Below are 13969 nucleotides of genomic sequence, written 5' to 3'. Positions count from 1 at the left end.
GATGACCATGGACTACTATTCCCATGAGCCCCTGCCAGCTTTCGCTGGCAGGAGCTCATGGGAATCGTAGTCTATGGACATCTGGAGGGCCGCTGTTCGACTACCCCTGATCTAAACCTTGAGTCTCTGCAGAATCTCAAAAAGGAAGCCCTTGTCTGAACTTTCAAAGCATTGTATCTCCTGGCAATTCCAGACACCGAATTCCGTTTGCCTTGAAAGGCTGTTCACAAACGATAAATTGTCTAGGAGCTTTGAAACGTCATTGTCGTATTGAAAATGAACCGAGGAGGAGTTTGCAGATACCTGCTTGCGTTCCTCATGTCATGGCTCAACCAGATTAGGCTTAAAATAAACCCTTCACGGGTATCCTTCAACAATAAGACTAAAATCTGGAAACTAATTTGTCACCCTGGTTACAGGGGCATCGATAGTTCTGAAAGGAGCCCAGTAAATTAGACTAATGTTTAGACTTGCACCTCCAGTCTCTAGAAACCCATTAATAAAGTTAAAGAGATCACCAAGTTAAATACATCAATGAGAGTGACTACATGGCCCTGTTCCCCTATTAAACCAATCAATAAATGCTATTGCTACTTAGCTACAAATGTTCCTCCCAACTTCTGCTTGATTAATAGGGCACTGTTGGGACAAACATGGGGAAATGCTATTTGCAAACCTAGATCAGTTGTTAGACTCCAGTTAAATGCGGGGTCTGCACAGGTTCATGCACTAGGCCCATGGAAGACGTTCTGTCCCACTGACGCAAATCAAGAGTCTACGAGTTGCGCTCATCGGAAGCGCAGCATGCGTGGGTGCCTTCTCCTGTGAATTGAAGAACATGCAGATCAGGTTTCACGAGAACCTGAATGGATGCTGTTTCCAGAGTGGAAGAATCCATATCTTGCCAGTGGCTTTAAGCAACGGGGGTATGAATGATGACTTTTTTTCTGAGCATCATCAAGATCTGGTTGAGAAAGAGGGCCCCTTGAGGGCCAATATGGCTTGCCACATTGGATTCAGAGAGGCTTGAGGAAGTGAAAGGCCAAGGAAACAGTTGGAGAGATGCAGGAAAATGAGAGGAGGCTTAGCCAACAAAATCCCTCAAGCTGCCATTGAGGAAAGCTGGTTTAGAAGCTGTCTCCTAAAGGCTTGACATTTGAAGGGTCGTGCCGCTGCCTTTTTGAGTTAGCACAGTAGCAAAAAGGTTGCAAAACACATGGAGCATGCCTCAACACTTTGGTCTGCTTTTAAATTTTAATTTGGCGTTATGAGGTGGAGACAATCCACCAGTGTTTCAGGAGAGGTCAGTTCCATCTGAGCCAAAACTCTACACCAGGGGTAGTCAACCTGTGGTCCTCCAGATGTCCATGGACTACTATTCCCATGAGCCCCTGTCAGCGTTTGCTGGCAGGGGCTCATGGGAATTGCAGTCCATGGACATCTGGAGGACCACAGGTTGACTACCCCTGCTCTACACTGGGTGGAGGAGGGAAAGGAATGAAGATCTCACATGTTTTCAGAAGCTGGCTGAAGAATGGCCTGTCAATGGTGCTATTGAAGACAATTAATTAGAAAAAGACAAAAAGGAAAAACCTCCCAATCCTGCCTGTCTTGGTTAATTAAAAATGCTCCTCTGGAGGGCGGGCATGGATAATTATCGATTCCCTGATACTGAAACGAATCAGAAGCGGCCAACAGACGTCAATTGATTAGGTCTCCAGAGATAAGACTGTCGTACGTGTTTAAAAAACGGATATTGCATTTGAAAAGCTGATAAATAGCCCGCCTCTTAGTAAGAGTCAATTGTAGCAATTATTTTCATGTACTGTTGGTTTTCATTAGAAATGAGCCATGGGACTTCAGCCATTATGGGCTGGATTCTGTGACTCCTTTCTACCGAGCTTTCTTCCAACGTAGAAAGACTTCCTCCATTAAAAAGTTTTCTCTATCTGGAAGAAGTCTATCTCCCCTAATGGAAAACTTAGCAGAAGAACATCATAGGATTCAGTTTAGTGGGACAAAGTTATTGGGTTCAACCTTATTGATTGGATCCGACCAGCTGTTCCACTGGTGAAAAAGGAGGAACGGGGTCACTTTGTCCATCAAGAAGATTGTGGGATCTGCAGAGACAAAAGCCATGTAGGTTGGAGGCTGTAACGTGGGGCAGAGTAAAAAAGTGGGTTGGATCCAGCCACGTGACTCCTTTCGAAAAAAGTTGTCTAGAAATATGAGCATCACCCTGACGTGCAGAGAAGATATAAACTTCTTATATCTGTTTGAGCTTGTATCCTTGCTTAACGGTATCAAATCCAATTAATGATCCTGATTAGGCAAAAAAAAAAAAAACACCATTGGAATCATAGAATCATAGAGTCGGAAGGGGCCATACAGGCCATCTAGTCCAACCCCCTGCTCAACGCAGGATCAGCCCTAAGCATCCTAAAGCATCCAAGAAAAGTGTGTATCCAACCTTTGCTTGAAGACTGCCAGTGAGGGGGAGCTCACCACCTCCTTAGGCAGCCTATTCCACTTCTGTACTACTCTGACTGTGAAAAAAATTTCCTGATATCTAGCCTATATCGTTGTACCCCTCATTCAGCCATTCATCTCGATGTTTCAAAACCCCTCTGTGGCACGGCCTTCTGTGCTCATTTGAAAGTAATCAGCATTGATCTTGGTAGTCTTGACTTCTGGGGAACGTTGCAGCAGATTGGGCTGCCCATCAGTCGATTCTTTTGCAATCCTAGATGGTTTTGCAGGGATTAAGTGTCTCGCAAACATGTGTGCCCACGTGCTTCCGGCACAACGATTTCTTCATGGTTGTCATTTGTCTGTTTCCTTCATGAATACCCCACCTTTGTCCTCAGTGGCAACCCAAAGCAGCTTGCAATGTTCTCCTCTCGTTTATTTTATTCTCACAACAACCCTGTGAGGTAGGTTAGGCTGAGAGTGGGTGTAACTGGTCCAAGGTCAGCCAACTAGCTTCAAACCTGGGTCTCTCAGATCCTACCTCAACCCTCTAACCCAGGGGTAGTCAAACTGCGGCCCTCCAGATGTCCATGGACTACAATTCCCAGAAGCCCCTGCCAGCATTTGCTGGCAGGGGCTTCTGTGAATTGTGGTCCATGGACATCTGGAGGGCCGCAGTTTGACTACCCCTGCTCTAACCATTTCACTGCGCTAGCTCTCCATCCAGGGAGAAGGCCGCAGAAAGTCCAGACCTTAGCATGTCTCGTTAAGAGGAGTTCGAAAGCAGCAGATGCTCAGAAAGATCTCTGCCACCAGACAAGGGAGACAATACTGACCTTGTTAGGTCAATGATCTGGTTTAGCATAAGGCACCTTCAATAGAGTGCTCCGACCTAGGGGCAAAGCATCTGCTTTTGAAGACATTCCCCCCCTGATATTTGCAGATCTCAAAATAGCAAATGGTCACAAAGATTTTTGGAGTGGACAGTATAGAGCTAGACAATCAGACTGGATGCAGGGCCATTTCATAGGCTATCTGGAGGGGGGGAAGGGAATAATATATTTATAAAATGTAAACTTTAAAAGAGTGTGCAATATTTCTTTACCCAGCACATAATTAGTGGTGCTTTAGAAAGGAACGAGACCGATGCATAAAGAAGAGCTGTTGCAGATGGGCTAATGTAGATTGGGGAAAGAATTGGGGGGGGGGGGGGTCGTGTCCATATTGGCTTCCCAGTTCTCTGGAGAAAGAAAGTTGTTGTAGGAGTTTTGCTGTAGATGGAGAATGTTGTTAGGTTAAGCTTTCTCAACCCTGGGGTTTCTTGAAGGTCCTGGAAGGGTTTCCCCAAGGGAAAGAAATTAATCATTTTTAATATATTTTTAAATGAGTTCAACATTGATTGGGTGATATGGCCCTATATGGTCATGTTGACCTGCCTCCCCTCCCAAAATGGCCAATGATGGGCCTGGAGGGGGGTTGGAAGGGGAGGGACCCCGTGTGGGTGTGTCCACAGCTAGGCTTCCCAACCATATTCTGCACCATCGTACCACTTCTGGGGTTTTTTGAAGCCTGAAGAATCTTTCAGGGGGTTCTCATTGATAAAAAAAAAGTTTAGAAAGGCTGGTGTAGATGGAGTTTGCATTCTGTAAGGCCTTTGTTGCAAGGCCTTTCTTTTGTTCTGTGCCAAGGGAAACATCAGTTAAGACAACCTATTGTTTTGGTCAAGGGGTCAGCGACAGAGGTGCTGACATGGCATGGCGCTAAATGATTGTGTGTGTTTGTGGACCAGGACCATGGAAAGTGAAGACGGGCGCAAAAGGTACCTCGTCTTTCCCACCAGCAAGACCCACGGCTCGAGCCAGAAGGGGAGGAAAGCGGCGCTGAAGGGCAACGGGAGGCGGATTGACTACATGCTTTACACGGATGAAGGACTGTACCTGGAGTGGAAAGTGGTATGTGGAAAGCAGGGGGTGGATTGGCCCTTTTGCTGACAGGTCCCCTGGCTTGGAAGGCTACTTGCTGGCTGCCTGAAACAAGCAGAGCTAACCAGCACCACCACCGGTCTATTTGTTTTGAGCGCGCATGGAGTGACATGGTTCATACACATTTTTGCCCCAAATACCAGAGCATCACAAGGAAGACCCAGCGTATTGACATTACTTCCAGTGCACGTCAGAAGTGATGTCACCCCATTGCTGGTGATGTAGCAGGGATAAAGTGACCAGATTTTAATATTGGTAAAGCGGGACACCATTGACCGGTTCTTGATTAAAAATTTGGTCTATATGGAGCAACAAAAAGTTTCATAGAACGCATAGAATGCAAAAATAGTATTGCAATATATATTTTTTAATTTCAACATAAGTACAATTTGCCAGGTGCCCCCAGATGTCCCTCCAAAAGTGGGACCATCTGGTCACCTTAAGCAGGGGCCACCCTCCCACTCCTGGTAAGCACATGCATGCTAATCCCCTGCCAGTTGCCAGTATTTGAACATCAGTTTTGCTTCTGCCCTTGTGAAAGGCAAGCCGAAACTAGAAAGCGGGGGAATGGCCAACCGTCCATCAGCCTATGCTGGGCCTAAAAAGCCTTTCCTCTTTTGTTTCTCTGCAGGAAGTGGAAGAGTTCAGCTTTATCACCCAGTTGGCAGGCCTGACGGATCACCTGCCTGTCGCCATGCGCCTGATGGTCTCCATGGGAGAGGAGGATCCTTAAAGAAGGACCGTTTCCAAGAATTTAGAAGACGGGACTTCCAAACTTGTGACCAAGATGCAGGTCAAAGAACGACATTTTCTGGTGCCTCCGTTCCCCGCGAGCCGGACCAGGCCTGACTCAGGCTCCCCTGCGGCCATGACGCCCACCTGCTTTTGACATTCCTCACCATTCGCAAGCAAGGCGGGAGGATGGTACAAAGGGAAGGGCGAGAGGGGAGGGGAAGGGAGGGGGTGCTTGGGAGGGGCAGGGGCCAAGCCACAGACAAGCATCGCAATTGCCCAGGCCACCGGGCAAGCCTGTCCTTCTATGACTCTCACTGTGGACTAAAAGGAACCAAGCTAGAAGTCCCGATTCCTTCTGAACCAGTGCCATTCTTACTAAATTCTTCTTTTTTATATATACTTATTATTATTATTATATATAGCACAACTTTAGTTTGTAATCCGTCTCTGTGTTAGTGCAGCTCCGGAAAGTGAGCTTTTTATTTATATGGGTTTTTTTGCATCATTTCTTTATATATCCTTAACGAGCTAAATGCTTAATTTCTCTTTTTAATTTTGTAGCCTGTCAATGTCGTAGTAGCATGCCTGCATCAAAAGCATGCATCCGCGTTGCATGCCACTCCCTACGGGGACAGAACGGTCAGGAAGGGACCGGCGGAGGGGAGGGGAGGGGAGACGTATAAGACTGCCGCAACAATTCAGAATCCAAGCTGCCCAGAGGACGGCATTCTGGGACTTAGAATCCAACTTCCATACTCCATTTCTTGTAGAAGAGATATGTCCAGTTTGTAAAATAGAGGAATATTTCCTGCGGGCTCTCCATTTAAACTGTAACGCTGAAACGTAATACATTTTAATACAGGTGGGGCCGGTGTCAGCATGCGCTGGAGTGGAACATCTGCTTTGGTCCAGGGTTTCTTGGGGAGAGGGGACTGCTTTCATCTTAGGGTCACCAGCTCTGGATTGGGAAGTACCTACAGTTTGGGGGGTGGAGTCTGAGAAGGGGAGGAACCTCAAGGCCATAAAGTTCACCTTCCAAAGCGGCCGTTTTCTCCAGGTGAACCGATCTCTGCCACTTGGAGATGGGGGATCTCCTACTGCCACCTGGAAATTGGCCACCCTACTATTCTCCACTCAGTCGCTTGCTTGCACTTCACCACCCGTTGTCCCAGCTACATGCATGGCTTATTGCCTTCAGTGGAAGGGCTGCAGGCAGCTTTGAAGGTGGCCACTGGAAGGGCTCTAAGGTTGCTGGACTCCCCCAGTGCCAGGTTCCACTGCCAATCAGCTGGCCAGCAGGGGGAACTTACCGCCCCAGTAGGAAGATATATCCAAAGCACAGCAATGTGTCTATGTCACTGCCCATGTGACCCAGAAGTAACATCATCCTGTCTAGGGTATTGGAGTGACACACTGGTATTTGGCCAAAACTCCTGTGGTCAAAACCAAATTTACAATGCAGTTTTTGCCCAAATATCAGAGTATTGTCTTGATGTCTGGGAAGAGTTTGCATGTTGCTGTGCTTCTGACGGGCCTCCCTGCTGCTCCCAGCAAGTCCCCCGACCCCCACCTCCACCTCCACCTCCACCCCAATCCCCTGCTGGTTACCAGGAGGGACCTGACAAACTTAGAGGGCTTTCAAGTGGGCAGTGGAAGGACATATAGGTAAGCTGGTAGGAGACGAGCAGGTGGGTGGGAGGGAAGGAGAGCACCAGCAGGGGGCCTGATGGTGGGCAGAAGAAGGGCGTAGCACCCTGGGAATTATCTGTCCAGGCCTCCTCCACCAAAGAAAACTTGGAAGGAGCTCTGCATGCAGAGCAAACCCAGCTGGTGCAAATGAAATCACCAAGGCCCAGTTTATACTTACAGATGAGGCAAGTAGCAAAGTTTTCCCTGCACTGTACCACTTACGCTTGAGGGCTATGGGGGTTTCAAAGATGTCTTCTCTCTCTGACTTTTGGCCTACCTAGACTAACATTGTCTACCAGGACTGACAACTGGATGCCTGGACACTACAGGGGAATGTTGCAGTCCCAGTTTGGCTACTTGCAGTTCTTATTAGTGGATTTGAGCCTGGGATTTCCTGTGTGCATTGTGCATACATTCATGTACTAGCATCAGTCCACAGACCCTCCCTGAGATAGGAGTGGCTCTTCCCCATGGGGAAATCTTTCTCCCCACATAGAAAACCAAGGAGTCAAGAAGAGGGTAAGCCTAGTTTCTCCCTTACAATCTGGTCTTCTACACGTAGAACATAAAGAGGTGGGGAAAGTATTGAGTTGGACAAACCCCATCAAGATGACAACGTGCAGTTCAAAGTGTACAGTGTAGCCGAATCCTAGACAGTAATTACTTGGTATAAGCTGGCTGTAAGCCTACTAAATACACTGTTGGGGAGGGAACAATGTTTCCAAATTCCTTGGGGGCCCAATAACATTTGGCCGAGGAATCTCAGTGGAATAGATGAATGGATGGCCAGCACTGGTAACCACCATGACAGCTGAGAAGCCTCTCCTACCAGGGCATGAGAGTCTGCTCTCCAGGGATTACCTGAACAGTTGTGGGATCTAGCCACAGGCAAGTGGCAATTCCAGCAATAGCTGAATGAGGCTTCCTCAACACCAAGGACAATTGAGAGAGCAAGGAAGAGAAAAGTGGTGGAGACCGTCTCTTAAATCAAATGATGGTGACCTACTTGGTACTTTCAAAAGCACCGGATTGGGCTAGCCTCCCAAACATTGGGCCTTGTGTTGGGCAAATGTTCATCCTTAGGGCAACACGTAGAAGACCACAACTGTGCCAGCATACAGCCAACTCCACTGAGGAGTTGCTAGAGTCATTGCTAGAGTCCCCACCAACATAGGCTGGTCCATAACTAACTTTCAGGAGCCTCAGAACTTCTTTTTGTTTGTTTTTTCCCCCAGTGGGTTGTTGTAATACTGCTCTGGAAGCAGTTGGATAGAGCAGTTGGGCTAGGCATGGTTTGCTTAAGAAATTGTGTCATTGGTTTTCTCCGCAGGGCTGCGGCATTGACTAGAGGAGCAGGGGAATTAGCATAGGACAGGGGTGGCCAAACTGTGGCTCTCCAGATGCCCATGGACTACAATTCCCATGAGCCCCTGACAATTGATCATGCTGGCAGGGGCTCATGGGAATGGACATCTAGCGAACCCTGGCATACAATGAACCCAGTTTGGCCAACCCTGGCATACAATGAACAGGTAACAATGGGATTGGCAATGCAGGACAGAACATCGGGCATAGAGTTATGCTGTGGAAGACATGCCTGGTACCTCAAGAACAGGAAGCTCTGTTGCCTACCGTTTCACGTTGATTTGCTGGGTAACCCGTCCTTGGGGTCATGATTAGAGGAGCTATATGGTCCCAGCGTTGTACCAGAAACAGTGTTATGGTTCTTCCAGAAACAAAGGAATGGAGGGAAGGGAAGGAGTCAAAGCATCAGCACATGGGTGGAAACTGATTGAAAGGGAAAGGAAGATTTCTGGAGAAACAAATGCCATGGGAAGATAACATAATGAATTGAGAAGGGCAAGCTGGGAAGAAGAGTTAGCTGCACTCTGGAAATGCCCTGGCAGAGCAGCTTGGGGACTGGGGCTGGGTTAGAGAATCCAGCCATGCTCAAAAATGAAGCCAAGGATGTTGACAGCCCTGCAATCATTGTGTAGAAGGCCCTCCTTTCTTTCCTCATGCCATAGTCCCAATCCAAATCAGGCTCCCAAGTGCCTGCAGAATACAGGACTTCTGAGCATGCCTCTCAGCCCAACTTGGAGACATCCCTGGGGGAAGCATAAAATGCAGTTAAGGTATGCCACCACTTGGTTCCAATTTTGTTATAAGAACCAATAAACAAAATCAGCTGGGGGAAATTGGGGCCTGAAACCTGGATCTCCAAACCTCTGAAAAACCGCAGGGGGAACACTTTAGGAGAAAGGCATGGGAAGGGATGGTTCATCAGTTCTTGCTGCTGCTTATCCCCTGCATCCCCCCCCCAGTTGTTTTTATTTCCCCCCCCATGGCAAAAACACATCTAGCAATGGAGTTGAGCAATACAGGTTTGGAGGAGAGTTCGGGGAGGGAAGTCTGGGGTGCCTCAACTTCCCCGTCTCTCCACTGCTCTGCTTCCAGGCGCACCTGTGCAAACCTCATTTGGTCGAGCAGCTTACTGACCGTGCTGTACCTACCATGGGGTGGCTCGAGGCCAGCAGCTTCTGGGATGTTGGAAGCAGCCCTTCCTTCGGCCAGTGAGGGACTTCTTGTTCAGAGGCAAAGATGTAGGCCTAGCTCTGATGCCTCTCAGGACTCCATTCCACCAAATCTTCCTCCAACAGAGAAAGGCTGGTCTTCATCTGAGGAGCACATTGTCAGAAAACAACTCCTCTCTCCTGGAGGAAGGCTTGAAGGAGCACTTAGCACAGGATCCAGAATAACAGAAGGGAGCTATAGGATCCATCCTACCATGCAACTCTGTCTCCACTCCCTTTCTCTACCTGTGTGCAAAGCAAGGCGTTTGCTAGCTTAGACACCCAGCCTAATCGGAGAGTTCTTTAAAAGAAATCCGAAGCCTTGCTTCTGTTCTCTATCTTGCCTGCATTTTTATTTCCATTTTTTTTTAAAAAGCCGTATGAACCACCATGTGTCCTCAGACCACCATCTCTGCCTAGAACGTCTGCCGCCCATCATAATACTAACTCAAGGTGCGGTATTTTAATAGCTTTCCTAACCGTGTAGATTCCAGTTGGCTCTCTGCATTCTCCGAGACACGCCCCCCCGCCCCGCCCCAGTAGCTCCGGTAGACATTCTGTGTAGTCTAGAAGTAAACCTGTACAAATGACTGCCAAACAGTACTCTATTCTTTACAGTAAAAACAAGCGACTAATGGCTGTCTAAATTCCTTTCTGTTCACCTTTCTGTGGATTCTTGCGATTTCAGATGCGAACTGAGTTTATTATTACTACTCTCGATTTTAAGATGCATTGAGAATCTGGGGAGGGGGAGGGGAGGGCCAGTGCTGAAGTAGATTTTCTGAGTTTTATCATTCTTGGAGATTCTCCATTTTTAACCGTAGGGGGAAAAAATTCATTCTTGTTAAAAAAAAAAAAAAAAAAAGACTGGCCTGTTTTTGGATTAGCCATAATGAGCGTTGTCCGTTACCCTTGAACGGTCTCGTGGTCAAACAGTGGGGGAAGTATTTAGGAGGGGGAAATTGTATTCCTTGCCTGCTTTTAGTGCATCGACCTTGTGCCTTCTGATACATTGATCTGCTTTCCTGGGTTGGAATACCATCACTTTAGGATGCTTTGGGCTGATCCTGCGTTGAGCAGGGGGTTGGACTAGATGGCCTGTGTGGCCCCTTCCAACTCTATGATTCTATGATTCTAGAGGGCTCATGGAAAGAAACCGGCTTCCTTGCTCCACAGAGTGGGGGAACAGAAGGACATTCCCAATCCCAATTAAATATATTAAATCTACATTTTAAAAGTTAAAGCAGGAAAACTCCCAATGCAACCATGACTATATTGTTGGTCATTACTGCTGAGGGATGTGCTGCTCGGATGATGGTGTACTCAGCTAACGGTGCCATCCTAAGCAGGATTGCACCCTTCTAAACCCATTGACTTCAATGGGATTTTTGTGCATGAGCTCCAAAGGAATGCATCATTCTCCATAGGGTCTTTGAGCCCAATTGTATTTCCGGTGACATGAGAACCAAAGTCCAATGAGAGTGTATTCCTGCAGCAAATCCCGGTGTCCCACATAACCTACCCAGGACCTGAATCCCACGTGCCACAAGATTTTGTTCCGAACACCTTGTTCCATATTTAACGCAAATATCAGTCCCTAAGAATGGAGCTGGAGGGCTTGGCTGGCCATGTATTTTACCAGCTCCTGCAAACAGAGGCAGCCTTTAAGAGGTGCGTGGTGGAGGTCCATGCCAAGAGCAGTCAGAACACTTTGAATGAAAGGTTTGGAAGCCAAATTTGACAGCACCGAACACATGCATGGAGTGTTCTTTGTGAAGGGTACAATGTAAATGGGGTTTTCTCTTCAGAACACAAGAGCGGGATAACCCGTTCCCACTCCCCCGTTTACATAAATTAGGGAAGCATGAACACAACTGAGTTCACATGCCTGCATTTTGTATTCAGGACCTTCCGAGACCATGCATCCTGTGGTTTGGGGCCACAGCAAAAGGCCAGAGTTCTCCCACCAAACAGCAAGGGCTTCCTAAGTACACAAGAGGGATAAAGGTTTGAACAGGCCTTGTGTGTGCAAAAGGATCATGCTAATGCTAGAAATGCAAAAGAACTCTAGTCGATGCCTTTGTTACGTATCCTGCCCCCCCCCCCCCAGGGTTGGATCCCAACCAGTTTTTCAGCTGGTGAAAAAGGAAAAAGAGGGTCTCCCTCTGACCACCTTAAGCAGCCTGGAAATATGGGACCTCCATGGGCAAAAGTCATACAGCTGTACTAGGGAGGGGGGAACAAGAGGCCACTGAGTGACCAAACTATTTGGATCCAGTCCTTGAAGATTTGGCTTCAGCCATGCAGCTTCCAAGCATTTAGCTGCATGACTTAACAAGCTCCCAGAAAACAGGGCGTTGCTTTAAAAATATATATGATAAGAATCAAAGACAAAAGAACAGAAAGCATTTCTAGCTCCAGAGAGCACCTCAGTCAATGATAATGTTGCTTTCTCAGGGACCACAGGTCAGATCCAACCAATTTTGATGCTGGTGAACAAAACTGCCAAAACAAAATCTATGCCGAGGATCATGGGAACTGCCTGGGCAAAAGTCATGTGGGGTGGCAACTGTAGAAACAGGAGCCCTGTAGGAAAGCGGTATTATTTTGTTTGTGGATCCTGAATTTCAGATTACCTGGATGCAGGGCAGTTTAAGAAACCATCCTCTGCCTTAGGTCAGGACTAAGGCAACCAGCTCTCTGTACCTTAAACAGGCACGTGAAGCGTGAAGGCTACTTGCATAGGTGATGCCAATAAAGGTGTCTTGAGTCTTGTAGAATAGGGAAGGATGAGTTGCAGCAGGTGGGATCCAGATCACTTGATCTAAGAGTGGCAAACCTGACTATTAGAAAACAGTCAATTCTCAGAGGCTAGTTCTGCCCTGAACTATGGGATGAAAGAATGATTCTCTCTTTTATAAAAGAATCTTGGGGAACCTCACATGGCCACCATAACTAAACAAGCCTTGGAAGAGCTCTTGACTGCACTCCTCCTCAAAGCCCTGTTGGAAACAGGATCCAACCCGGGTTTATTTTGTGGGTGGGGGTTGCTTGAAAAAGGTTGCCACCCTCTGAAAACCCAAAAGGCTATGCTGAGGATCATGAGACCAGCGGCACGGGAGCTGTAGCAAGGAAAAGCCATTTGGTGAGATTGAGTGAAAAAGCAGACCGGATCCAACCCAGAACGCTGAACACGACCTAATGTAACAGGGCAGTTCTTGCATAGAGATTTTTTTTTCTTGATCTGCATGATGTGAGAGATTTCAGGTACTGCAAAAAAAAAAAAAAAAACCCGCCCATGAGCCTTTTCCCTTAAAATTCTCACCACATAAGTCTCCAGAGCTCCCTTGGGCATTGAGTTCTTGGACCGTCCCTGGTTCCCAGACATGCTGAACACGACAGGGCCCTTATGCTGCGTAAAGCTATTCTCTGAGTCTCCAATGGATGGCTTCTCCTTCAATATTATGGTTGTCCACCATAATTTGGACTATGTTGGAAGGCTAGTTTGTTGGAATTTGTCCATTTCAGACCATTGCAGGCTGTTAAGAGACGCTGTCTGGGTCCATCCATGTGGAGGAGGGACCATGGCAAATTCAGTCATGTGATGCCAAAATGCCGCCCATTAACAGATCTCATGGACAACCCAGTTCAATGAAAAAGGATTATAATCCATGCATCCATAACCCGCGCATATTTTAACCTATGAATCTTTGTCTTTATAAATATTGTATTAATATTAATAGGTTTAGAAAGCCTACAACTTTTTTTTTATTTCAATGATTTTTTTTTCTGTATCTAAAATAAACAACAACAAAAACTGTTTTTATATGGTAAGCACATAAAACCTTCTGGCATGTAGGAAAGCCGAATGAAAACGTTCCAACCGTTTCTTTGTGTGTAAAGAAATGAATGGCTTATTCCTCCGTTGAAAGGGGTTTTGGACAAATGAATCTAATTCTTTCCTCCCTCACTTTTTATTGGTGCTGAAAGGAATTAATGGATGATGCGAATGATATAATAAAAATATAAGGCTGGAAAAAAACAACAACCCTTCTGTTTGGATTCTATGGACAGGATTCTTGTGTAAAATATGGAAGGGGAGGGATTGGCTCCTTATAAATTAGGTCATACTTCCACATTACTTTTTATTGGGAGTTAATTTCTGGAGAAGGAGGAGGAGGAGGAGGAGGAGGAGGAGGAGGTGGAGAGTTGGTTCTTATCTGCCCCTTTTCTCTAGCCGAAGGAGTCTCAAAGCGGCTTACGTTCACCTTCCCTTTCCTCTCCCCATAACAGAGACCCTGTGAGGTGGGTGAGGCTGAGATAGCCCTCATATTACTGGAGAAGAAAAAGAGTTGGTTCTCCTATGCTGCTTTCCTCTACCCAAAGGAGTCTGAAAGCAGCTTCCAATCGCCTTCCCACAACAAACACCCTGTGAGGTAGGTAAGGCTAAGGGAGCCCTGATATCACTGCTCGGTCAGAACAGCTTTATCAGTACTGTGGCGAGCCCAAGGTCACCCAGCT

General features: G+C 46.9%; 1 protein-coding gene across 2 annotated transcripts in view; it reads left to right on the top strand.

The window, feature by feature from the left end:
- Nucleotides 1–13496, top strand: part of SMPD3 (sphingomyelin phosphodiesterase 3) — a 141592-nt gene extending 128096 nt beyond the window's left edge. For both annotated transcript variants that reach the window (XM_077310970.1, XM_077310971.1), the window contains 2 exons: nucleotides 4259–4421; nucleotides 5083–13496. In XM_077310970.1, the coding sequence (XP_077167085.1) occupies nucleotides 4259–4421; nucleotides 5083–5184 (265 nt within the window). In that variant the 3' untranslated portion in view covers nucleotides 5185–13496. The remainder of the gene's footprint in view (nucleotides 1–4258; nucleotides 4422–5082) is intronic.
- The last annotated feature ends 473 nt before the right edge of the window (nucleotides 13497–13969 follow it).

This window comes from Paroedura picta, chromosome 14 (assembly GCF_049243985.1).
Source record: "Paroedura picta isolate Pp20150507F chromosome 14, Ppicta_v3.0, whole genome shotgun sequence".
In the NCBI taxonomy this organism is placed as follows: domain Eukaryota; kingdom Metazoa; phylum Chordata; class Lepidosauria; order Squamata; family Gekkonidae; genus Paroedura; species Paroedura picta.
The sequence above is the reverse complement of the archived record's forward strand: the minus strand, read 5'-3'. Positions and strand labels throughout refer to the sequence as shown.